Source organism: Sturnus vulgaris, chromosome 7, assembly GCF_052056855.1.
Source record: "Sturnus vulgaris isolate bStuVul1 chromosome 7, bStuVul1.hap1, whole genome shotgun sequence".
NCBI lineage: Eukaryota > Metazoa > Chordata > Aves > Passeriformes > Sturnidae > Sturnus > Sturnus vulgaris.
In genome coordinates, this window is record NC_142249.1 from 35979027 (window position 1) to 36006187 (window position 27161).

The 27161-nt window shown below is 39.0% G+C and overlaps 1 protein-coding gene across 1 annotated transcript in view; it reads left to right on the forward strand.

The window, feature by feature from the left end:
- THSD7B (thrombospondin type 1 domain containing 7B) overlaps nucleotides 1–27161 on the forward strand; it is a 299407-nt gene that overhangs the window by 40357 nt on the left and 231889 nt on the right. The window contains exons 2-3 of the mRNA XM_088168384.1: nucleotides 13851–13943; nucleotides 15969–16142. Of these exons, the coding sequence (XP_088024510.1) occupies nucleotides 16004–16142 (139 nt within the window). The 5' untranslated portion in view covers nucleotides 13851–13943; nucleotides 15969–16003. The remainder of the gene's footprint in view (nucleotides 1–13850; nucleotides 13944–15968; nucleotides 16143–27161) is intronic.

Here is a 27161-nt window from a genome sequence, read left to right on the forward strand (position 1 = left end):
AAGATTTACACTGCAGTAACTTCATTCCTAGTGAAATCTGTTTTCACAGAGTATTATGTTTATTTTTAGCTCTGAGAGCAACTCCTGATTCTTTGATGAGAAATGCTATGTGAGACAAAAGGACAGGTTGGTACTTTTGACTTATTTCTCTCTACGAGTTGATTTGCATTAATAAACAATGATATTTAATACAGCAAATGTATGAAGGGAGGAAATGAGCAGTGTTTTCCCTATGTTCCAGTGTCTGTATATCAGTTTGGGTGCAGATAGTGTGCACTGAAATACCACAAAAATGGAAATATTTGTTCTGTCTCAAATCACTGATGATGTTAAGGTTCAGTGTTTGCTGGTGGAGTGTGCATGGCATGGCAAGACTGTGTTAGGCTGCCAAGAGATAACAAAAGTATTCAGGTAACTATTTAGGAGATTCACTGAAGCTGGTCCACGACCATCTACTGGCACTTCCATCCCTGAGAGGCCTCAAGAGGTTTCATCTCAAGTGATGCACCTTACAGAGGGTCAGAGTCCTGCTGCCTGTGATCAAAGATCTTCCCTTGCCTGGAGCAATGCTGCTGTCCTGCTTTGGGGTCTTGCTGGCTCCCTGGTCCTGGTGTACTATTTCAACAAACTGGCATCAGAATGAGATGGTTTTGCTCAACCTAGTTCTGGTGCTGGTGCAAGTTTTGTTAGAGATGGTAAAATTTCCCAGGATCATTCAAATATCTGATAGCAATTGGCCTAATGCAGAAATACAGGAGAAAAACTCATTTTTTCTTCCTCTTGTTGGCGTAGGACAGGCTATCAGTGTCTGTATAATATTCCCTCATGAATTAAGTGCTGTTCCCCTGTTGATACACCAGACATCAATCTTGCTAGCAAAGAAGAGAAACACCTCTGAGCTGGCCATCAGTTCCTGAGTACATACTATCATCATTTCACTCCTGGGAGATGTGACATCTGTCACTTACTCCTGTGGGGTTTGTGGACTATCGAGTGTTGAGAGTGACAGCTGCTTCAGTGAGCCTGGCAGCATTGATGTGAGCTTGGAGAGTCCTCATGGCTTTGGTGAGCTGACCTTCTCTCAAGGTGGGCTTGGCAAAGGAATCTGCAGCTTCTCTATGTTCTGTGTCGTTATGAACCTGCCTTTTTTCTCCCTGGTGCTGACAGCTCGTTCATCTACAGGTAGGGTATGCATTGATATTCCAGTGCAGCTCCTCAGCTGCTGGAGGTGTTGGCACATCACAGGGATGTGTGGAAACCCTCCCTTTTGTGTGTGTGGGTTCCAGCCTTGCCCATGGAGCCACTGGCACAGCCAGATCACCCATCCTGCAGCCACAGCCTTGGCAGTGTCTTACATTGCTAACAAACCTCGTCAAGTGATTCTCTAAAAGCAGTTTTTTAAGTTCTTCCCAAATAAATTCCTGAAGATTAAAAATATATGGCTTGTAATAATGTCTCTATCTATTTTGTATGAAGTGGTGCATAGCTCTATCTGCCTGCTAAATGCTGCATATTGTTTAAAGTGTGTCTTGTGCTTCTTCTTATTGATTAATCTAAAATACAAATTTACAATTGATTCTCAAGTCTTGGATGCTGCTGAAAACCTCTGCTAGGAATAGATTTATATAGATGATATTCACTGCTGCTTCCAGCATATGGAAATACACTGAAGCACTATTTTTAGATGTTTTATATGCAATCAAAAGCTTTTTGCTAACCCTCTCGCCTGTACTTTTATTTCTTGCAATTTGGAGAGTTTTGGATTAAAATAAAGGGAAAATTAGGAACAACAATCAATTTACCCTTAGCCTTACAGTCCCTTATTACAATTGCTAATTTATCAGTGGGTAGGTACCTCTCTTTTGTAATGGATATTGAGGATAATTTTAAATGCAACTGTTAAGCTTAGCCAATTTACATAGTACTCTGGGAGATTAGTTGCTTCTGCATAAAGAGCTTCGTGCATTTCAGGGGGGTTCTAGAGCCCTCTTGTGTGGTTTTTTGAATGTTTGTTGTAATAATCATTGATTTCCTTAGCAAGGTGTTGACCTCTAAGTAACTATTGCAGATTGAAGCAGGCAAACTTTGGAAAATTGCTTGGAAGTCTTTGGTTAGAGCAGTTTTCCTCAGCTCACAATTGTATTGTGTTTGAAGAATTGGGTTGGAGTCCAGGAAAACGGTTGGATTTTACTTTCTGTGCAAGCTGTTTCTATGCTTCTGAGTTTGAGGTTCTTTGGATCTGGTTTGCTGTTGTTTTGTTTTTTTCTGCTATCAAATGATCTTCACTGAAACAGAAGCTGCATTTTCCTGTCTTCTGTCCTTCCCTTCTGCCTCTGTATATTTACTTTCCTTGTTTTTTTAAGCCATTAGCATCACTAGCATTAGAACAGAAAATGTGAGAGCCACTAAATGGGATTATGTTAAAATGATGATTTAATTGAGCTCTTACACACGATAAGAAGATTGTCTTGTTTTGCTGAACTGCAGTTTACAGAGGTCCTTGGCAAGGGGGTGCCAAGTTGCTTTCGGCATTCATTAACACCAAATCCAAATCACTGCTAAATTTGCTTAGCAGGGAAAGTAACAAATAGAGGAAAAGCAGAGCTCATGATTTTAAGTGTATTTGTATTTGCAAATATGTGTTTTCCTGTAATTCAGAGGAAATTCTTCCCACAGGACAAAAAAATCCTCTGATTTTTTTTCCTCTTTATCTTAGAGTTGAAATGATCCTATGGAACAATTGCTGGCATGACAAAATCCCACTCTTGAAAGTAGGACAGGAGACATTTTCCACTTTCTACAGATCAATCTTTTTGTATAACTCAAAGCAATTGCAGTCCTTTAAAAAAGGACTCAGGTACTGAGTAAAAATTACATAGTAAGTGGAGTTTTAACTCTAGTTGTAACCCAGTTCCCTGCTAGTTTTACCACATAAAGAAAAACAAATATCCATAGAATTATGACCTAGCTCTTTTACCCCCTCTTCCAAATATTGCCTGATAGGCCAATTTTCAAAGAAATGCCCAGGGCTTGCAATATATTTATTTCTGCCATTTAAGTTCTAATTTAATTTTAGATTTGTTTATGTAATCAGATATATTGGATTACTGCTGCTATCAAGTCCTGTATTTAGCTCAGACTCCCATCTTTCTGAAGGAAGAAAATGCTGAAGGAATGTAAAATAGTTCAAATAATGTGGAATACAGGCCTATGGGAGTGGATGCAGGTTTTAATGCTGAGAGTATTTGTAAAAGAAGTCCTAAATACTTTCAGTTAGCAAGATTTTATTCAGGTATAAGTACAGCTTTTTCACTGCAGAAGCTGTTAATATCTCTCAGTGTGAACCCACAAAGAGAGCTTCTGCCAGCACTGATTTCTCCTGAAGGTTGGCTCAATTTTTACTTAAATTCTGAAACACATGGAAAAGAAGGTTGAAGTCTGGTCAACATCCATCTGGGTGTGCTTTTACAGAAGGCTTTATGCATTAATTGACTTATTAATTCTACTAATTGGAAAAAGTGTAAAAAATGAGCAGGGAAATACATTAACCTGCAAAAGTCTGATGAGTTTACCTTGGCTATTATGACAAATATGTTTTTGAACATCTTTCTGCTGTAACCATCCCAAACTTCAGTGGACAAAATGCAAGTCAAGTATGGGTGATTGGAATTGAGGAATTTGAGCAGGCTTCTCCTACTGTTGTGTTCCTAAAATCCCCATGTAGGCCTGTCTTGGCACTTGAGTTGTTTTCAATCCTTCTTCTGAAAGAGTGTTTTATATTCCTTGCTTGCAGCTTACAGGTGTGCCCTGTATGACTGACTGCATATAGTTATATATAGTCATATATAACTGTTTTAATTTGCTATTAAGGCTGAGATGCAGTTTTAAATCAAAAGTAGCCAGTGATCATGATTGACTTCTCTGGTAGCATTTGTTGCATACGTTGTGTCTAATCTTTCTTTAACAAGATGGAAGCTAGTCCATAATTGATTATCAAATTTTGAATTATTTAACCTAATGTATTTAAATAAAAAGCCTCTTTTTTTTTTTTTTTTAATGGTGCACAGGACTGCTAAGAGTGAAGTAAATAACATTTTCTATAATTGCAGTTATTGGATTTACAGGTACTTTCTGCCTGTTTCAAAGAGAAGTATGAGTAAGGCTTTAAGAGAGGGTTGAAAGCAAGTGTGATGAATAGATAAAAGCCAAAGAAGTCAAAGATAGATTTAAATTGCATTTTAATATAGACTTTAGTAATATGGTAAAAATAGATGTAATCACGAAACCTGACTATCTTAATACATTCCTGCAAGGCAACCTTAATTCCAGGATTTCTTAAATTTCTTATTTGTAACTGTAAAATTGTTATAGTATCCTGTTTTGGATATAATGTAATGTGTCTAGTGTTTCCTCTCCAAGTGTTTCCAAGGGGGAAAAAAACCCCAAAAAACAATAGAGAAAAATATGTGAGGGTCATGAAAATGACTCCCAGGGAATTAGAAAATAGAAGGGAAATGCAAGTGAATAAAGGGTTAGTTAGGAGAGGGAAATGCTGTAGAGTGAGAAAGGAGATAAGAAAACAAGCTGAGAAAAGGTGGCAGATGCAATAAAATTGTATCTGTTGCCTTTTGGAAGAAATCAGCTAGTTTAGTGTGGGAGAGAATTAAGGGCAAAGGATAGAAAGGATTTGGGGATTAAGGACAAGGTACTTAGGAGGAGATGTGCAGCAAGTGATGACACTGGTGAGTAAAGGATGGCAGAACTGAAAGGAGAAAGGAGAATGGTATTGGGATGGGGGAAAGTCCTGGCTGTGGAACTTGGATGAACCACAGCTTCAGATCTCAGGTCAGTTTGCATCAGCTTGGCAGACTGAGCTCTCTAGTGGGAACAGAAACAAAACAAAAAAATGTGGGGACAATGTCAAGAATTTTGTGTGATTCAACGGCTGTCTGGTCCTACTTTGCCCAGAAAGTTGGACTGAAGCAGGGATGTGACAACTTGTCTTGTCCTGGGAGTGAGGAATGAGCTGCCCTGATGACTGTATTCATAAGAAGGAGAGGTCAGAGCAGGCAAGCAGTCTTTGGGGCAGTGCAGATAATTGTGTCATGGGAAAGGATGTGGCTCAAATGAAGCTGATCTTGAGAGAAATGAAGCTGTGAATGTGGAGCTGTGGGAATGGGCAGCAGTGTAAATTCACTGTGGTTCACTGATCACCTTGCAGAACTCAGGGAGGAAATGTATCTTCATTTTTTCTCCTCTCATGCCTATCATCTTCAGTAAATCTGTGCCTTAATGTTATTAAGGAGACATAAAATATAAAATTGTATTTGAAATCAAATTAATGTCCTATTTCAGTGAATAAGATTGTTGAAATAAAGCTGCAAAACTCATAAGGACACTACAATTACTAGGCAAAAATAAATCCACACGGAGCCATATCCCTCAGACACAGTCCCTGTGACATCCAGTGGTGGAATAGGAGATGAAGGGACTGTAGGTGGCTCTGAGTATTTACTGATGGAATAGATGCTCCTAAAGCAACAGGAGAGAGTCAGAGGATAGGTGGAAGTTAAGGGAGGTCTCTGCAGAAAAGGTGCAGAAGGAAATGGAGGGGAGAAACAAAATTTGGGCAACAGTGAGCAGTGTGTCCTGTGGGGCAAGGAGAGAAGACCCAGACTGACACTATCTGTAGTGTAGGAGATTTGTTTTTGTGAAAGTGTTTCATCCAGGTTTGATGTTTGTGTGAATTTCATTCTGCCTGAATTATTTCAGTAGTAGTTTTGGCCCGTTTTTTCTGCTCAGGTGTTTAATTTTTTAATTCAGACAAACCACTGCTGAATGCATGAATAGAAACCATTCCCTTGGTGGAACTGGCAGAGAGAAAATTCGAAAAGATGAATCCTTTTGGTGTGGGAAGGGTAATTAATCAGGGACTCACCAGGAAAAATGGTTCTGGATCCTTCTGGGCAGCACCACCAGAGAAACCAGACAACACTTCAAGTTGCATGTTGAAGCTCTGAAATATAAAATTAACTGATAATTTTCATAGGTCATGCTCTTTCCCATAAACCAAACTCATCTGCTCTCCTGGAGGGAGACAGAACAACTGGGCTGACTTCTCATTATCTCTTCCTATGGCGTATCCTTATTGAATTACTGCCGGGTAGAGGCAGCAGATGCTCATCAAGCCACTGCAGGACTCCTCTGTTAATTGAACTGTGATGGGGATGACAGCAGGGAAGGTCAGGATGATGGGACCAGTGATGTAACGTGAACTCTGGTAAGAGCAACCTGCACAGGCAATTGACCTTGCTTAAACAATGTCACAATGAGGTCTTTTAGCAGTTCATATAATTATGATTATTTTTTTTTGTATCAATACTGCGACAGTGTCAGGGCCCCCTAGGCAAATCATATTATATTGTGTTCAAGGCAAATATATTTTTAATCCTAAAGAGATTAGACTTTCCTACATGATAAAATGCAGTGAGAGACTATGGCCAGCAACAGGGGAAAAGAAATGGGAATGGGAAAGGTAACAGAATCACAGAATTCCTGACTAGATCTATGGTTTTACTCAGCTGGTTGCTCCAACTGCTGTAAAGGGTAGTGTCATTCTTTCTAACTGCCTGTATGGCAATTTGAAGTTTTTTGTTTCTGTCATGAATAGTTAATCCTGGGTTGAAAGCAAGTTCACTTTTGAGTAAATGTGCAGGTATTATGAATGGGTTTTGATAGGAAGAACCACACTTTTACACCTGGTTCTGCAGCTCTTGCCAAGTGCCTGGGAATGCCTGAGTTTTGGGCACACGTCCCAGGGCCAGGTACTGAGCTGGAGCACGTGCCTGGTGCTCTTCCCTCTCTGGAGGAGGTGATGGGATGTGCTGGTGCAGCACTTGGCTGCTGTGTGTGTCTTCTGGAGAGGCAGGTTATTCCTGGGCACTGCTGTGGCATGGGAAAGGAGGTGTGGAGAGGTTCCTTGGAGTCCCTAATGGAGCAGTGTGAGGAAGTTTGGTAGAAGGAGCAGCTCTTGATTTTCTGAAAATGAATTCCAGCTAAAAAGCAGATGCTGCTTTTCAGTACAAGCCTTATAGCATTGCACTGTTTTGCTCTTAGTGACTTGAAGTCTGTGTGGCAGTCAGTAAAATCTGAATTTAGAGCACAGTGTGTGCACATTGGCATCTGTGTGTATACTCAGGAAGCAATTTTATTCTTTATACCAATATTTGGTGTTTTAAAAAATATGTTTTTAGCCTTTATTGTATCTTTATATTTTTATTTAAGCCATATAGTTTTTTTTTAACCCTTCTGTTATACTGTCTGCCTGGGCCAGTTGGCATCAATGTTGCAAAATAAATAGAAGGAAAATCAATTAATCAGTATTAAGGAGTTACAGAATATTGTTTATTAATTTATTTTGACAAATCCAGCTATAATTATTTAAAATACATATTCTGACATGGGACCTGACTTATACAGGATTGTATTCTGTAGAAATGATGAAGCCTTGGTTATAGGAGACTTCCTCACAAGACTTCATGGATGATGTTTGATAGGAAATGAAGAGGTACATTGTCAGGCTTCATGAATTCTGTAGAGCCTGTGTGTTCCTGGAGTGCTTCAGTGTTTGCCATGCATTGTGCTCTTTATTTTCTCCTTTCCTACAAGTTTATTCTTTGGTGCACTGAAATAAACAGCTGATGGTAGAGGATGCATTGGAATAAACGTTTATTTCAGCACTTTGGAAATGAGTTTTTAGAAATGGGATCTATCTTGTGGATGTTTGTGTGTGTGTGTCTCGTTAGCTCATTTGGGTCTGGGCTACAGCTAGCTAGGGCAAATGGCAAAATAGTAATGACTGTCTACAAATAGAGTGTGGAAAAGAAATTGTTCTTAGTGTGTGTGTTGCAGCAGAAGGAAAATTATACATTTAAGAAGTATTGGAGGTGGCTTCTGCATGTTTGGCTGGCTGTTTCAGTCAAAGTCACCAATGTTTAGAAGTTCAAAACTGAACCCTACATACTCTCCCCAGAACTGATTAACAGGCTGAAATGGTAAATTTTTCCTGCCTATTTGCAGTTGTTTCTTTGTACATGCACCCAGTTGCTCTGGTTGATGTGTGGAAGTGTAGAATATAACAATTTAAATTGGAGATAAGCTTCAGCTACGCCAGTCCTGTGGCAGGGAAGCAGATGGTCCTTCCCTGCTAAGCAGAGCCCAAGTCTTTGCTGAGCTCATATGCCTGGTGGTACTTGATTGTATTATTCTGACCTTGTGTTTAAGATTGATAAACTCTACGTGGTGGCCATATTCCAGTGAGGAGAGAAAAAATCCCTGACCTACAGCCTGTGATGCTGTACTAATGTCAAATAATATAAAGTAATATCAGAATGCAGAAGAAAATCACTGCAGTAAAGCAATTTAATTTCTGAACTGAAAGCACTTTAATGGGAATGCTCAGGAAATCTGCCATTGTTCTAGCAGCAGAGGTTATGAGGTTGTTTATTCTTTTTTTGAAACTCTGCTACCTTGTAATTGGTGACTTTGAACCTTTCTGTTGTTTTCCATGTGAATGGTCCTGCTGCTAAAGTAGGGACATGGCTCTCTACTGGGTTTGATTTCCAGGTTTGCCTTTTAAAGGAAAATAATTTCAAATACTGGTTTTCAAATGGTATTATACTGCTGAATGTGCATTATATGCAATGCTTTGCCAGTGAAGTGAGAGTAATCCTCTTTGAACAAAAACTTGCAATAGCATTTACTGAAATGGTGTTGGAAGTAGTGCCAGCTCCCTTTGCCTTTGTTTAATTGCAATTTAACAGTAATCCAAGATCTGTGCAACTGTGACAGCAATTCTTAGATATAGCTGAATTTCAAAGGACCTTCAGTTCATCCATTGCCAATGATAAAAGCTACAGCAGAGCAGTGTATTGATAATAGACTCAAACTTTTCTCTATCCATTGAAAAATAAACAAAAAGAAACTTTTTTGTCCTTCAAAGCTATAAAGTTTTGTTGTTACAAAAAGGATGTTCTATAATGTGAAGAAATCACTGAGCTTATTCCCGGCTGTGTTGTGCTGTGCTGGCTGAGAAGCCTGGCATGAGGCATTAAGCTGTAATGTATAATGGTTGTATACATAACCTAGATAAAATAACCCCCCAAAATTACTTATCTCCCCAAAAATGAGACTTTGTAAGTTTCTAAGGTGACTGTTGGTGTGTTCATGAGATGTTTGGTTTGAGTTTCTACAGCCTTTTTGTTTGTTTTTAATTAAATATATAAAAGTGCACAAGAAGCCTGAAAAGATTACTTAAAAGTTGTTGGACACTTTCTGTGTCGTGCTGCTCAGAAAAAAAATCAATGCCTGAGTTCAGGAGAAAAGCCTATTGACAGTCTTGAGCATTTTGATCTTAATTGCTCTGCACTTGTTCCTGCTGCAAGGGGTATGATAATGGCTTGAAGAACATTTGTGAAGGTAAATTACCCTACTTTGAGTGCTAAAATACAACACCAAAAGGTCCGTGGCTCTTAAATCCCATTGAGAAGTCCAAGGCTTGGATTTCACTCGGGCACTTGCACACTGGGTCACACTGAATGCAGTTTGTACAGGGAGGTGCTGGGGAGCTCCTGGTTGTTTGAGCATCATTTCTTCTGCTCTCAGTGGGGCTGGGGGCTGTAGGTGGCTGTGTCCTGGACAGCTGGGGAGTGTCAGGATGGTGCCTTGTACAAACTCCTGAATCCTTGACTTGGAAGTCTTCTGTGAGTAAGGAAATCACTCATGTTTGTGTGCAAATGAAGCCAGTTTTGCTCCAGCTGTATTTAACTGATCTCCTGAACCAGGTTCTTGGGAAGAGTCTGCAAACCCCATTCACTTTATATTCTTGAAAGTCAAGTGTGTTCCCGTGGAGTCCATTGGAAGTACTCAGAGTGAAGGAGAAGTAAGAGCAGCATTGTTTAACAGAACAGTTCTGCTCCAGCACTGTTGTAATTAAAGTCGTTCTACTGATGGAAAGTCTATTCTCTGGTGTTTTCTTTAATGTAGTCATAATGCATCAGTCTGAGCTCCCTTGCTGGAACATCTTTCATTATAATCCACTTAGCTAAGTTTATAATTAAGCTTCTAAATTCGAACCTGCTTTTGTTACATTTTTAGGATGTACAGAGACTGAAGCAGGAAAACTTAGGATTTGTGTTTTTTACCCCAAACAAGTAGATGTAAGTTAAGAAGCAATTAATTGGCAGTACAGTAATTTCATATGCTTGCTTTTAATTTCCAGGATCTTATATAGCTTTGGAAAAAGAATTAGATGCAATTGAATTGAAGAATAAAGGAAAATAATTAATAGATTCTTACTGTTTTGACTACGGACGGCTCCAAAATACCCAAACTTTCAAATATAACTGGTGATGATAGTGATGACTTACTGAGCTTTTCAGCAATGGAGTGTTGAGGAAGATTGTTGAAATTTATATCTGAAGATGGACTATGAAATTTCTGTTGAGCTTTGCTGATTTGTAGGTTGTGTAGGCTTCCTCCCACCCAAAGCAGGCTAGTTGAGACTGTCTGCTCATTGTTTGGAATTATCTCCTCTATGAAGATGTGTGAACATCAAATGCTTTTTCAGGCATTATTTACCCTTGCAGTTATTGTAGCAAATTACCAGAGAGCTGTGGAGATTAATGTTTGCATTCCCAGTAAGTGACCACTTAGGACAAAAGTGCTGTCAGGCAGTCGTCAGCCTGATGTATAAATCTCACTCATTCACTCTGTATGTTTTTAACCAGGATTTTCTCAAATGCTCCTGGAAGAAGAGCAAATATTCTCAGTTAAGTTTTGGAGGTGAGGCAGTAGAGGTATAGAAAATCAAGCTACCATTCTCATATATGCAAAGTCACTCTGCTGAAAGCATGGGGAGCATTTGCAGAATTGAGTATTAGTGTTGGAGTGTAACCTTAGGTGACTTTTTACACAGGAAGTTTCTGACAGAGTTGGAAGTGGAGAGAACTTTGGGTGCCTCTGCTTTAACCAGAAGACTGTTTCCCTTGCAGTGTGTAAGGGGAAGAATGTGTAGAGTTTGTTTTAGGTGTGGAAGTATAAGGGAAGCTTAGTGTAATTATGTTCATGTTAAATAAAAGACTGGGCACGTAGGTACTTACATTTGAATCCCTGTTCCTGGTTTGGCATATGTGATTGTCCAAACACTTCTATTTTGTTAAATTCCATGCCTGTAACACTAGAATTAGACACTATTATTTTTTTTAAATCTCTCCCCCAGGGATGGTCAGCACTTCTTATCTGTGGTGATCAGCCTTTGCTGCTACAAGCAGGCATTCTGCTGCTTTAGAACAGAATAAATTAGCTTTTTGGATAACAGCTTTCTGAGCAGGCAAGGCAGACTTTATCTGGGATAAAGAGTATGATGTAAACATCCAGATTATCTTGGAATATCACACACAATATGTTTGTGTGTAATAGGCAAACAGTTGTGCAGTTACTGCTTACATTTGTATTAAGAAAATTTATTCATGATTAATGATGTGCTAGGCACCTGCCAAATGATTTATAGCCACACGTATCTTCTGTAATGTCTCTTCTTATTTGTTGTTGCTATTCAAAGTATTTGGGATTATTCTAATTGCATCATGTGTTTTGAATGGAGAGAGCTACCCCAGGTGTCCTTGTCAGTATTCCCATCTCATGCCAAAAGTAGGTCAGATTTATCCATGATGGGAAAGGTCACAACTCTCAGTGAAGTCAGGGGGAATTGAACTGATGTACGACAAGGCTGAAATCATGTCTCAGGCCTGGATCAGTTTAAATTGATCTTTTTCTAAATTCAGTGCAAAATATGTTGTAAATCCATGTTGGAGCAGAGCCAGGCTGAGCTTGCCTAAACCACAGAAATGGAGCAGGACTGGAGAAACCCCTTGTCCAATGGAAATCTCGAGTAAGAGCAATTGGTCCCTTCTTTAACAGTGCATTATGTGAGTGGAGAGTCAGATTTGGACCATCAGTCTTTTATTTTTCAGTGTTGGATGATTTTGAGGACTCTGATGTGCCTTGCATTAGCACAGTGCCTGTCACTTGGGAGAACATGCCTTTGACTGTTCAGCAGTGGCTGGAAAATGGGAAAAGTTTCCCAGAGGCTTTTCCCCCTCCCTAGCTAAGCAGGGATTAGACTGGAATTTGGCTGTTGGATATTCCAATGAGGTTGAAAATTAAATTAAATTTTGATCACTTCAGAAATAAGATACTTGTCAGCTGTATACAGGTTTACTTATTTCTAGCATTTTGTCACTGGAATGCCATGCTTTCAGCAGAAATGCGGGTTTCTAAAATAAGTTTGCTTTTAAAAAATAGTTTTACTCAATCCTGTCATTAAGAGAATTAGCAGTGGATTAGAAAATGTAAATGCGTTGTTATGATCATTAAAAAACTTGCACGTGTCTTTTTCAAGACTGCCTGCATATTCCCAGCCATTACAGCTAATGCATGATATCCTTGTTTTTCTAAACAAGATTCCATACAAACCAAACAAAATGACAAGGATGCCTGTGGCTTATCCTCCAGATATCGAAACAACACTTCAATATTTAATTTCAAGAGAATCCATTAGTGCAAACTGTTTATAATTCAGGCCTGGATTATAAAGGATATTGACTAAATCCAGATAATTTTGGAGAAGCAAAATATTTTTTTTGGACAGAAACACATACCTTGAACATATCTAGGGAATGCCATGTTAATGTGAAGGTGGTGAGGCCCTGGCACAGATTGCCCAGAGAAGCTGTGACTGCCCCGTCTCAGGAAGTGTCCAAGGCCAGGTTGGACAGGGCTTGGAGCAGCCTGGGATAGTGGAAGGTATCTCTGCCCATGGCAGGGGGGTTGCAATGAGGTGAGCTTTAAAGTCCCTTGCAACCCAAACCATTTAATGGTTTTGTGATATTTAAACAATTCCATGAATTTAATGACTAGTCTTGATGAAATCAATTTTTAAAATAAAAATCTCATTTTTTTCTCCTTTTTTCTCTGTATTTGCCAGTTTACAGCTAGCCATGCTGACACATTTGGGAGCTGAGATATCATGTAACTAAATTTGATGTGAAGTGTTGGTGGCCTTCATATAATTTATTCATGTTTCTGTAGATAGCATATGTTGCCTGTGCAATGATTTTTTATCGTATCAGGACAGAACAGCTACCATTCCAAACTGTGTTACACAAACCTAGATACACAGACACATTTTTATTGTGCTTTGCTGGGGTGTAAATCAGTGGAATCTATTGAGCACTGCTGGGGTGGAGGAGATTAGAATCAATGTCATGGTGTCTAATTTATTTCTGTTTTTTCTGACTTAATGCAATCTCTGTTCTTGCTCCGTGGGGAGCAGCAGCCAGGTATCTTTGTAGTCCTGCCCAAAGAATGAGCACACGTGAAACTCCTTGTTTTGGGCAGGAGGCTGCTGCTCCCAGGGACGTGCTGCTGTTTGCTGACCCTTTGAATGCTGAGATGAAGGCAGTGCATTGAGAAAGCAGCTCATGAGCACTACTGGTGCTTTATTAAAAATCTCAGCATCTTTATCAGCTGTTATCTGAGGTTTCCTTGGATTTGCCCATTTCACTCCTCTGCTTGTTTCGGTTGTGTTGTTTTTGTGGCATTTTCTGGCCCTGGAGAGCTGCCCTGCAAGTGCAATGAGTGCTGTTTGCACAGGGCTGGGCGTGTGGCTCCCCTCCAGTGCTGGAATCTGAGCATCCAAAGAATATCTCTCCTGGTTTTGTGTTTTTGTACATGAAACACCGAACTGGTGCTGGAGCAGTGTCACTAATTCCTTCTGTTTCCCTCGACAGAAAGTTGGTGACTCTGTTTTCCGACCGTCATAGACGTGACTGCGATGCTGAAGGCACTGGGCCAGTCGCTCCTCCTCAGCTCTTCTGTGTGAGGTGAGCAGCCATCCTGATGGGCAAAAAATGCTGGATTGCAGGATTTCTGAGGGCCCTGCTTCCCCACACCCGTAGACTCCACTGCTACATTGGATTTCTCAGTGATGCTCGAGAGTTCTGAGCTTGGCTGCTTCCTATGAGGCCACTTGTGGTCTGTGTTACATTGCCTGGGTGTTGGGACTCGGTGGGTTGCATTCTGAATTAAATGTGAATTCTGAATAAAATTAACCCAGAAGACATGAGAAAAGCAGGAATGTGGCCCCTTGCCCACGTTTCTGTGTTTGGTGAGGTTGATGGGCTTTTTAGGTTGTACATGAGATGCTGTTCATCTGAAAGGCAAGAATGACTAAACCAGATAACAGATAATACATTGTATCTCCCACTGTAGTCAGTCAATATCTGATTAAATGTAATTGCATGAATTTATCATGATAGAAACCATTTCAAAGTAATTTGAATCCAGCCTGGAATTAAAAGCTCTACTGTATATTCAGTGTGTACAGTATCCAAATTTATCTTCAGTTTCTTATCAAGAACGTTGCTGTGTATTATGTGCTATGACAATGTTGCTTTTCATAAGGTTAGGAATGTAATAGAATTTTCTGGACTGAACTTCTAATATCTGATAATTTTAATGAAAATCACCAAGATTATGCCTGCGAAGACAAATCTCGAAGACAGGTGTTATCTCCATCCTTATGCAAGTATGGATATGACATTTTTACCTATAAAAGTAGGATTAATCACTAATAAGCAGAACTATGTGGAGAATTTATGCATGGTATAAATACATGGTATAAATACAAAAGCTGTTGCATCAGAAAAATTAATATGTAAATTTGCATCAGAAACTTATTTGATGTGGAAGTACCATGAATGTTTTTTGAGATTTCTAAATTGTTTCCACCTGAATATGGATGAATCCAAAATATCTTGAAACTCATATAAAATCTGCCTGTCTAGTTGGTCATCTTGTGGACTGAGAGACACTAAGACTGGAATTACTAGACTGAATGGGAATTTTGAAGATTTTATTTTGTTGTATGATTTCCTTAATCTCTGCTGTTTGGAGCTTTTCTGTAGTATGTAATCAATGTGGGTGTTTGCTGAAGCTGGCATTTAGGAGTGGGTCTCCTGCTTTGTATGGGAGACCCAGAGATACATTCCTCCTTGTTTCCAGCACCACTCAGTGATTATTTTAATGAATTGTGTGGTCTAAAACTGCTGCAGCAGCAGGCCTTGATCCACTCCTGTCTCATTCACAGTGTGCCTCTGGTATTTGTCTGAAGTGTTGGGGAGCTTAATTAAAATCCCTTAGTCATAGAGACCTCTTTGGAGTAACTGGTTGCTGACCTGGAGCTCAAAGATCCAAAGGGACTTGTATGAGTGTCCCAAATTCCATTGAAATGCCTGTCTAGTGTCTGGTTTTCCCTTTCAAGCTGGTCCACCATGTGCTAATAAGAAACCCCCATTTCCCACCTTTCCCTGCTGCATTTCTGCTCTTGAGTATCCCATGTTTACACAATGTTTGGAGCTAAAACACTTCCAGGCTTGGGTCTTAAATGTAGGATGTAGGGTCTGGATTTGGAGCTGAATTTTGTACATGGAATTCATTCTCACTTTGGTTTAGTCTGCCTGTGTCAAGATAACAGTCCTGCTAAAGCTAGAGAGACAAAAGAAGGGACACTGCTGCTGGATCCCTTGCCATTTATTGGCACTGGCAGATTTCTTCTTAAGAGCCTGCTAAAAGCATTTACAGTGGCTTTGTAGGATGGGACTGTAGGTCCTCTGGGAGCTGGCCCTTCCTCTCTCTCTTCCCCTCCTCCTTTTCTTTCCTCCCTCTCTGAATGAAGCACCTGTAACAGACTTGTCCTCATCAAATCTGGCACACAAGGACTGGTAAATCTGCAGTGGCCACCAGGTTACCCATAGGCTGAGCCTGTTGCTTTGGTGGTTTAAATATTTTAACAAGTCTTCTCCTTTTTTTTTTTTTTTTTTTTTTTTTTTTCCCTTTATTAATTCTAGGACCAAAGAATACAAGAGACTGAATTATCTGAATTATGCTTCTACAACAGAACTGGGTTTCTCCTCATTGGGCATGGCAGAGCCTGGGGAAGCCCTTCCTTTTGTTTGTTTTCTTAATGTTGCAAACAGCTGATCTGGAAGCCAGGAGAGGTCACCAGTTTGTCTGGAAAACAGGTAGGAAAAAGATATGTTAGCTTCTCTACTAGATATTTGCTGTATTAAAGGATGGCATGATTGTCCTTTCTCTATTCTGTCTTAGTTCAATAATAAATTTTAAAAGTCTGATAATGTCTTGTATTCTAATTTTTATTTTATTCTGAAAAATAGAAGAGGTTAATCTGCGTTTGACATTAGTAATCTACAAATGTCTGTTGCAATTATGCACCCAGAACATAATTCTGGACTCCTTAATGCTTGTCATCTAAGAGTATTTTTACTGGATTATCATCCTAATGTTGTTTACTTTGTAATATTTAATAATTTTCTTTTAATTTTTGTATACAAGGGGCACACCAGCATCTCTCAGGATGAACTGAGTCAGAAGTCCATGCTCTTGGTCTATCTATTTATAATTCCGTTGGTACATTTAGTGAATTGCTTCTGTCCTTCAGCCGGGTTGGATACCTGCAGTGGTTGAACGTGCACAAGGTGTGCAAACCTGTGAAGGTGCTTTGGGAACACCACGACTCTTGGTGCAGGAGTGGGTGGGTGGGAGATGGGGTGGTACAGCTGCACAGAACCAAACGTGGTGCTCTGGATGCTTATTTTGTAACACAACACCCAACAGCAGGGAATGTTCAATGAAATGGAAAGATTGGCAAATTTGGGAAATGTTCACTTAAAAGTGCATAATCAAAAATACCCAACTGAACCAGGGGTTTCATTGCCCAGAATCCCTTTGAGGTTTGGCCTTTTGTGACTGAGCAACAGAGCAATTAAATGCGATGGAAAAATAATTTCCCCTTTTCTTTTCTTTTTTTTTTTTTTTTTCCTTTTTGAGAGGTTCTTTGGTATTTTGGTTATTTGTTTTTAAATTACATTTCTATAGAAGTATATAGACTGCATTAGTGGAATACTGAAGCAATTTTTCTGGGAGAACTCGTGTCCTTCTGATAGGATCCACACAAACTTCTTGCCTGGCTGCTGGTATGGGAAGCTGAGGAAGGGCTGGTGAAGCATGATACTGTATTGCTAAAGAATTTTTCTTTACACTGTCTAGCATGTGAAGTGAGGAGGAAATAAACAATGACTCTTTTCTCCAATTCACTGTTATTTACATGATTTTTGAACAAGCTTTGAAAGGTAGAGTTGTTTTTTCTTAAGACAAATTAGAGCCTTCAGTGCTGTCTTCTCTTCAGTTCCAAAGTGTTTTACTGTCAGTCTTCAGGGCTGTGCATTGGAAATCATAAAACTTTAATTTGACTTCATGATTCCAGCTGAAAACAAGGAGCTTTCAATGCTTCAAAGGCATCTGGGGCAGATGTAATTAGAACTAAGGAAATTTGGTGCCCAGGTTTGTGTGGGCACCATGCTCTGAAAGCCCCACAGTGGGCTTGTGGTAAAGGTTCCTCTTCCAGATGCACAAGGAAATTGTCAGTTCTTGTGACTCCCACAGGGGATTAAAAATATCTGAGCTCTCAAGAGTCATCTTAAAAACTTTAAATCCTAAGAGTATTTTGATGTATTTTCTCTGCTTATGGAGTGACATGAGGTAGAAAACAACGTCAGCTGATCTGTTTTCCAAATGAAAATATGTTGTGAGTTTCAGATAAATGTATTGTCTTGATTGAGGTAAAAGATTTTTCTCCAATGTTTGTAAATATTACCCCCCTCCTTTTTTTTTTTTCCCAGTGAAGTATTTTGTTGAAAGTTAGATAAAAGTTACATCTAAGCCCCAAATGTTTAGTTCCAGGTTGAAATGAATAGTATGCTCACTCAAAACATTTTGTTTTGATGAGAAACTAAGTATAATTTGTGAAGCTCCTACTTCCTCTGCAGTAGTAGTGGAGCATCAGCATTTCTAAATCCTGTATCTTGCGTTTTTGCAGTTGTCCTAAGAAATAACTCAATGGGCAGTGAGTGGCAGTCTGCTGTCAGGGTGGCATATGTGGCTTGGTTTTGTAAGCATATTCATGCCGTAACTGAAAAGGTTTTCCAGGTATGATTAATCACAAAGGTGTGTCTTTCAGAAGATTAAAAGGAAATGTTTTTGGAAGAAAGAGGTGGTGACATATAGAATTGGAGGATCTGGAGAGGTAGAAGGGTTAACATAACCCCTTGTGGCAATATAATAATAATAAAATAACTCTGAGATGAAGATCATGGAGATCTTGACCTATTGAGGCCTGTGACTTGTATAATATTTCTTAAAAAATTTGTCCTATAGTTTGAGGACTTTTGTGTCCAATACAAAATAATTAAAAGTGAATATAAGCACAGCACCATGAACCTAAAATTAGGTAACTTTTAAAATAAAAACTGGGCAGATCCATTCCAATAGAAAGAAAATTTTACAGCTGTTGTCCTTTTTCTTAATAAAACAATGTGATGAGAAATGAGCAATCCATAATGGGAAAGGGGATGATCTGTTCTGTTTTTAAATCTTGAACTGTCTGTTGTAAGCATGGCAAGTTACTTACCTGCTGGGGAGAAATTCAACTTCTTATTGAAATGTCATGCTTTATAATTAAATAAGATTATGCTACTGAAAGCTCTGGCTTTATGAAAATGAATTTATATGTACTGAAATAAATTTTCCTAGCACACACAAATCCAGAGAGGCATCCTTAATATGGATGGGGCTGGGGAAAAGGAAAAAAATCATCTCATTGCTGCAGTTTATAGTACAGACTTTTTTTCAGCTAGATCCTTGACACTGTCTAATGAAGACTTGTACAATTTCATGCTATGCTTGGTGGTCTTGGTCTAGGGGAAAGCAGCATTTGAAATAACTGCATCTAAAAAAAACCCCCTAGGCTCTGTAATTCTAAAAGATGAGAACTCGGCAGTGTGAGGTAATTTTATACACGCTCTTCCCTCAGCTGTTCAGAGGGCTATCACTTGCATGTTGCTTATTTGTGGCCTGTCCTAAAACCATTTATTTTGAGCTTTTGGCTTCTAGAAGTCATAAATTAATATCTGTACCCTGTATCTTCTGGTTTCCAGACATTTCTTGTCAGATACTCATTTAGTGGCCACTAAACATGAAAGCAATAATCATATCAGCTAAATTACTCAGCAACATCAAATAGCTGAATAATTTTCTCCACTTGCTAAATGTAATTGGACCTAAATTCTTGTAAATTAATAGTATTTAATGCAGTTGCCAATTACCAATTTGCATATTTCACCATGTTAATTTTTTCCAACACTTGAGTAGTCCTAAGAGTTCCTGGAATTTCTGCAGTGCCAGTATATCTATGTTTTAGTGATGGCCTCTCAGGATTTTAAAACTGTGTATAGAATATTGACACATACATGAGTCCACAGCATAATTCTAGTTGGTATTTTTTTTTTTTTTTGGTGAAGTGCTAAAATTAGTTCCAAAATCAGAATTAAGTAAGATTAATAAGATACGGGCAAATATTTTGGGTGTTTTATGGGAAGGGGCTGATAATTAGGATTATAAAGTGCTGGAGTGGCTCTTTCCAGCCACTCTTTTTGTAGCTCATGGACAGGTTTCTGGCTCCACTTCACTTCTGGTGTCTTCAGCTTCTCCATAAACTACACCTCAGGCATGTGCTGTTTCCCCCAACATACAAACAGAATGCAAGATATAAGAGATGTAGCCCATAAAAGGCTCTCAGAGCTGAAGCAATGATGTAGGTTTATTTTTTATTGAGGGAAATATTGTAAAAACGTTTTTTCTAAGATGAAAATTCTCAGATTTTTGGAAAAACAGTTCTTTAATCATGGTAAAATTGCTATCTCTCATGGAAATAATCCTCTGTTGACTATGGAAGGGAAGAAAGGGACTGTCAGAACCTGGATGTTGTGTCCCAGTGAGTTTTCCTTCTCCAGAAAAAATGAATCAGGATGGCTATTTAGCCCAGCAGGGACGTGCTCCCTGATATGAGTGGAAGAGCACTGAAAGTGAGGTATCAGACTGGGAAATGGGTTTGTAATGATTCTGATCACAGCAGAGAGATTTTTACCCGAGGAAGAAACCATTAAACGTCTGGAGTTCGTGGGCTTTTGGGAGCGAGGTGTGTGAGCTGTAAGTACTCCTGCCTCAGGTGAGCATATAAAAACTTTAATTTGGAGTTACTACCTGTATTTGAAAGTCGTCCTTAAAATAGGGTTAGCAAATGGGTTTTGATCTTTAGTCGTTCTTCAGAAACAATCCATAATGGGAAAGGGACGAAATGAACTTTTCAGAGAACAACTTCTAATGTGGAGGAACCTTTGAACCACCCGTGAGTGTGGGTGAGCCAGCCCTGGCTATGATGAAAAAGGGTCTTTTGTTCTCTGTTCTCTGATAATACCACCACAAAATGCCCTTTCTCAAGATTGTAATTTCAGGAAGGTCAAGTGCTGGTTTGGAAGTGCCTTTGACCTTATGTCTTAAAAGACAGGCTTTTACCTATGTACACCAAATGTTAAAAGAAGTCCAGGTCTTCAAAGGACAGCAGAGCTCAAACCTGCTGAAAGGAGACTCAGAAATAGCTTTGCACAAGTGAAGTTTTCCCTAAAGCTTGACAAAATGAAGAGTGATTATCTGTCCTAAATGAAATTGTTTCTTTATGTGATAGGACAACAGCTCATGAATGAAGCACAAATGACTTTTTAGTGATCTTTGTGTGGTGTCTGGAAGGTTTATGATGTGTCTGACCAATGCTTCCAAACTTCTCATTGTGTGGTAAATATTTTAATATTGGCTTGTTCTTATGCTGTCTTGGTGGACAGAGCTTTAAATGCTGAAACTTTCAAGTGGAAATTTAGCCTTGATTTAATCAAACCTTGTATGAGTCAAAGGATCTTCACTATGCTAAGAAGTTGGAAGAGAAGTGATGCTCTTGGGTTAGAGGTTGCAGTCTTGTAGTATTGACAGCAGAAGCAATTAGTGTTTTAAAAAATCCAACCTATTATGTTCTGTTCTCAAACTAACCAGGACACTGCCATAAACCTGATAATGTAAAGTTGTTCTAAAATGATAAATCTTCTTATTTTTACCTTTAACTTTATTCATGATCAGTTTATGCCTCTGTTCCTGAGCCAGACTACTCTTTAATTTAAGTAATTCTTCTTTTGGTCACTGCTGTTAATTTATTTAGGAATTGAGGACACCAAGCTTCTGGACTCTGGTGAGTAAACTTATTTCTTAGAACTGGTTGGTCAAATGAAATTTTTTCTTAGCACTGCTCCTCAGAATTACATCAAATCTCAATTAAGATTTAATCTACTGATATTTTACTGTATTTAATTTGAATTAGAAATGTCTGGCTTAAAATATCTCAGAATAATTTTTGAAAAAATATTTTGTAATGAACAGTTTCATTTGAAGCAGTGTAGTTGGTGTAGTTTCATTATGTAGACATTTAAAAAGTGATTAAAATAAAAAATAGTACTTTAGTTCTGAGTTTGTCTAAAATAATTACTTACAAATAATGTTTTATGCGATAGCACAAATTATGCTTCTATTTCTACAAAACATTAAAAAACCCCAAACATTTGAAGATTCAAAGGAGGTTGTTTTGCAAAATTTCATTAGGAGCAAAATTTAATATGCTGGTTGATATTAGTCACTGATATTTGAGAAGCTTTAAGGGTGGCCTCAAAGCTAATCTCACGTTTCCTCAGACAGAAGGGCAGCTGTTTCAGATTGATAAATATTTGTTTTTCTTTCTTCTTTGTTCCTTACCATTTCTTACCCACATTTGCACCCTTCTGTTCCAGGAATCTCAAAATTTTATTACTGTGGTTCTGCTGCTCCACTTCACCAATTTTATTCCACTTCTGATATGGGTATCATCATCTGATCTTATTTTCTCAACAGCTGAATCCAGCTGGAATTGTGGAGATGCTGTTGGCCTTAATTTATAACCCTTTGCAGGGTTTGGTCAATTCATATTTAGGTGGGTGAGACATTTCAAAGTTGGTGCAGACCTTGCATGCTCAGCCAGGAAATACTGGAGAGTTTGGTGGAGAATGAGACAAGTGTATACCAGAAGAATTCCATAAAAGCTGGAGAAGCTTTCTTATGCTGGAACATCATTTTCCAGCCTGGTCTTTCCTCCAGGTGCTTGAGATCTGCTGCTGGGTTGGATAAAAGCCAGGGCATCCCATGGCACACCCACCTGGGTCCTGTCCTTATCCCACCAGGCTGAAAGAGCCGTGTGTGGGACGTGGCTGAAGGAGCAGTGGCACAGGGAGTGCCAGCCAGCATCAGAGATGTTGGAACAGCTCCTGGAGGAGTTTGGGGTGCTGGTTAGAGATTCAGAAATGCTTAAAGTAGTGCTGTTTTTCCTTGTCTGTAAAACTTGGCTTGTTTATTAGCTCTGGTTTCCTTTGGGGAACTGTAGACAGCAGAGGGAGGTTCTTGGTGCCACTGCTTAAAGAAGGAATCCTTGGCTTATTATATTTTCCTTGAAAAGCACTCCAGAAAGCACTACAGGCAGCACAGAGTACCAGTCCAATTAAAAAGGCAAGCAGAGGAGGAACTGAAATAACCCTGAAATAAATGCTGAAATTAACACTTGATGTGCTTGGAGTAGGAGTTCCTTGGCAGAGGCGAGTGCTGAGCCTGGCTGTGGGCTGGCTGCCTTCAGGGAGGAGCTTTTGCAGCATGTGCCCGGTCATTTTGTTATTGTTGGGCTTGCAAAACTATTTCAGCAGTTCTTTTACAGTAAGGCTGCCTGCTTTACCAAACATCTTTGTCAACCAGCATCAGATGTTCAGTAGGTGGTGGTTTAAACTAGATTACACAGGAGATTCACACTGATCTTTTAATGTCCCTCTTCTCTTCTTGAGAATAATAGTTTTTGAGAATAAGATGTTTTTTTCTGTTTTTTTGTTAGTATTGGGAAAAGTATGTTAGGCTTCTTATCCTTTTCTTTCCTCAGTGGTTACTATGGGAACAGAGCTGGGGGTCACAGGGGAAAATCTGCAAAAGTAGTTTCTTTTAAATAGTTCATTTTAAAAAATAAAAAGATAGCTTATTATTGGAATTGTGGTACTTTTCATTCAACTTTGTTGGATTGTATTGTTGTACATATTTCAGTCACAAAAGAAGCACAGTGAGTGGCAAGAAAAACAGATGGGTGTGTTTTTGTAGTTTTTCCTTGGGGTTAATATTTTTTTAATTGAATGCAGCTGTTGGAAAGATTTCTGTGGTTATGTATAGGCGGAGCATTAAAAATGGATGATCACATTTTCAGCCTGTTTTAACGGAGTACTAGATTTAATTATTCTGCTGCCCTTGTTCAGAGCCCTGCAGGTTTTTTTAAATAAGTGTATCTTAAGGATTTTACTTCGCCACTTAGTTGAATGATTTCAGTATATAAGGGTAATCACTTCCTCATTCACCTCTTTTGTAGAGCACAATCGTGGGTGAAAAATAACAGAAAATGGTATTAGAAATACCTAAAATACGCATTGTTGTTCACAGTATGCAAGTAATGCTGCTGACTCTTTCTAGGGACTCTTCATGAGGTTTGAGAAGTCTGCCCTCTGATACCCTTATTGCCTAGATTGTTTTTTCTTCTTCTGCTCTTTTTGAGAATAGCCCTGCCATCATCATCTTATTCTTTTTTCTTTTCTTTCCAAAAAGAAAAAAATAATTTGTCTGCATTCTTTCTTAGTTTCAAAAAATTTGAATGGCAAAAGCCGGGAACATGAGATAGAGAAGTTAGAAGGGATATTTCATGGTAATCCAGGCTATTTCCATAGTCTTGACATAGTCTTGACACCCTCAGCTAGTGGATAGTTATGATGAAATGACCACTTAATGCAAGAGTTTTGAATGTCAGAGTTTCTGTTTGCCTGGGCTGAGACCAGTCTGAGTGCAGGGTGTGATTCCAGAGGCACTGCCTGGTCCTTGCTCTTGATGGCACTGCCTGGTCTCTGCCTCTTTGCAGAATTCTGCAGTTCCTTCTCCCAGAGACCTTTAAAGCTCATGGCTGAATGTGTCTCCATGTAGTACTTGCGTGTAATAGTGATTTAGGATTACGGAGCTAAGTTTGGAAAAGCATGTTAAACCCTCATTGTAGTGGTTCTAAATACATTGGTTCTGTATGCTAGGAGTGAGTTGTAGAGAGCTGCTGAAGCAGATCCAGCTTTTGTGTGGTATGTCCTGGAAGGCCAGCCATGAAAAATCACTTTTCAAATGAGAACTTAATAAAAACTTTTCCTGCTCTGAACGCTAAGCCCTGCTCCCCGTGCGATTAGTGGTTTCATTTCTTTCCCAGCAGTTGGGTAATGATTATGGCTCCAGATGCTGCAGGAGTGATAAAGAGAGTGATTAATTTCACTTGAAAGGGCATATGTTCAAAGAGGAGCCAGCCCCCAGCGCCTCCAACGTGGAGCCCACGCTGCTGAGTGTGTGTGCTGTGGTACCCAGCTGATCCTGGGGACACGACCAGGCAACCTCCCTGAGTTACCTGCAGCAATGTACTGGCTGCTTGGTTGTTGTATTCTTTCCCCAGGATTTGTTTAAAAGCTCTTCATGGCTTTGTAAAGCAGTGCTGTCAGGTTTGAGGCTTTGAGGAGGGGCTGATGTCACCAGCACAACCCAAGTAACTGCGAGCGAGCTCGGGGTTGTGTTTATACCCTGCACAGAATTAAGTGATAATGAAGGGTTCGTATTCCCTGCCTTAGTCAACAGCAGCTTTAAAAGTGTTCCTACGCTTCATTTGCAAGAATAGTTCACGCTGTATGACTCTGAAAAATTCTGACATTTAAAGCATTATATTTTCAATATGCTTAAAAATTAAATGTGCAAGATAGGTATCTTAAAGTCTTTATCAGGACTTTATTGACCCATTGAGTAAGTCAACAGAAATATGAAACATGACTGGGCGTGCCACCCATGTGGTTAAATGAGGGAATGTCTGGTGTTTATTGTGTTACCACCTGAAATTTTTCACTGTTTCATGTCTTTTGGGGTTTATTCTGTCACCCCTGAGGTTCAAAGACTTTCAAATTTCAATAGTGTAATAATATCCACCGACATGTGAGGCATGTTTTACTTCTCTACATGGTGACATTTATAGCCGTAACTTTCACAGGTTTGAAGCTGCTGAAGGGAAAACTTCAGTACTTATGACATCTTTAACATCTTTTGACTCATTAGTTACATTTATATCACTTACCTGCTTCTAAGCAAAATAAGCCCTTTTCTTCTATTTGTTGAAGATCTTCACAGTGGAGACACTGGATAGAGAAAAAGTTGTTTCAATACTTTTAATTTTCTATGCACTCATTAAATTTAGATGTGTATTAACTGCAGAGCTTTGAAGCAGCTGTCTGGATGGGGTACAGAATTAGAGTTTTTACAGACAAGGATTAAAAGGAGGCTTTAGTGATTAAACACCAGAAACTTTCTGGAAGTTCTGTTATTAACTATAGTGCTCATAATCACTCATGTTTTTATTGTCATTCCCTTAATATTCCTGGTTGCATTAATAAAATAATGCTGTATCCAAGCAGAAGTGAAAATGAATTTCAGTGAATTGTTTGCAGCTTGGAATGTTAAATGCATATGGTGTATCACTAGAATAACTTATTTAAACTTTAGTATTTTCAGTTAAACTAATTCAGTACCTCTGTTTTTCCATTGGCATTAAATATTTCATAACCACTGTGTAGATGTATCTTGATTTAAAACATTGTTAGTGTGAAATTTGTGATTCTGCAGATGCGAGGTTGTGTCTGCTTTTAACAGGAAGCTCACTTGGATTCATTTTGAAGTTGTAGGAATCTGATAATGAGGGTTTATCCAAACTTTTAACTGTTATTGATCCCACTTTTCTCTTAAGGAAATATCAATCCTCTATCTTCTGCATTCCTCTGCAAAATGCCAAGATGATCTTGCTTTTATGGTTGTCCCCAAACAATTTCAAACATGAGAAAGTGTGCAGAACAACCATCCCAACACCCCGAGTACACAGCACTGGGAAAATGATCCACGTGTCTGAGTGTTAAATATGTTGCTTAGATGGCAGTGCCTCTGTGTGTGTTTATGTGTGAATTTTTGCTGGGTTTTATGTCACCCGTGTATTATTCCAGTGTTGCCATCTAGCCAAGGGCACTGGCCTGGTGGCAGAAATAGAAACAGAGCTGCAATGTTTTGAAAAGACTGGGGACGGATCAAATGAGAGACAGGGAAGTCGGAGTAAATGATGACAGTAATGTTATTGTGCCCTAAGGGTCTTGCAGAGTACAGTACTTAAAACCCAATTTTTTGCTTTGTAGATAAGTGAGCGTGTCTTGGTTAAATCAATATACGTGTGCAATAGATGATAAAACTTGGTATTACATACCTCCTTTGATATTTTTCATACTTACTGCTTTAAAGGTAACATTATATTTATGTTCAGAACACTCCAAAGTACTTTATGCCTTTTGTTACGAGCTTTTGAACATGTTGTTGGTTTAGTAATGGGAGCTCAGGCAGCCTGAAATTGTCACTCTCCTGTTGGGTATTTATTGGTGGTTAATTGACTGCTGACCTTTGCCAGGACTCTCTTCATATAACAGGGAGTGATACCAGGGGATAGTAAATCAAAGAAACTGAAAAGCAGGTGAGGAAAGGTAATTCTATGCAGTTATATTTAAATTTTGAAGCTGTTTTTTTAAGATAAAAACAAAGGTTAAAATCAAACAACTCCTCAACCCCACTGCTTTTCCTATAGATATTTCAATGTGCTCCAATATAAAAAAGAAAGTTTTACTTAGTCTTCTTCACTGTGATTTACTCGTCCTTGATTGATTTTTTTTTTTTAATGGATGAGCCAGCTTTCAAAGTCTTCAGAATGATTTAATTATTACAGCACACAGGGCCTCAAATCAGATTTAAGGGGTTTTTTTTATATAGTTTATGGAATAAACCAGCAAACAGATGCAGAGAATGGAAAGCTGCTGGTACTCAAATCAACTAGATGATTCTGCAGCCAGAAGATTCCCCGTAGACCTTAACTGAAAGGTCAGGAGGCAACCTTAGTATGTGCCATTTAATCCAATGTCATTGGGATAAAT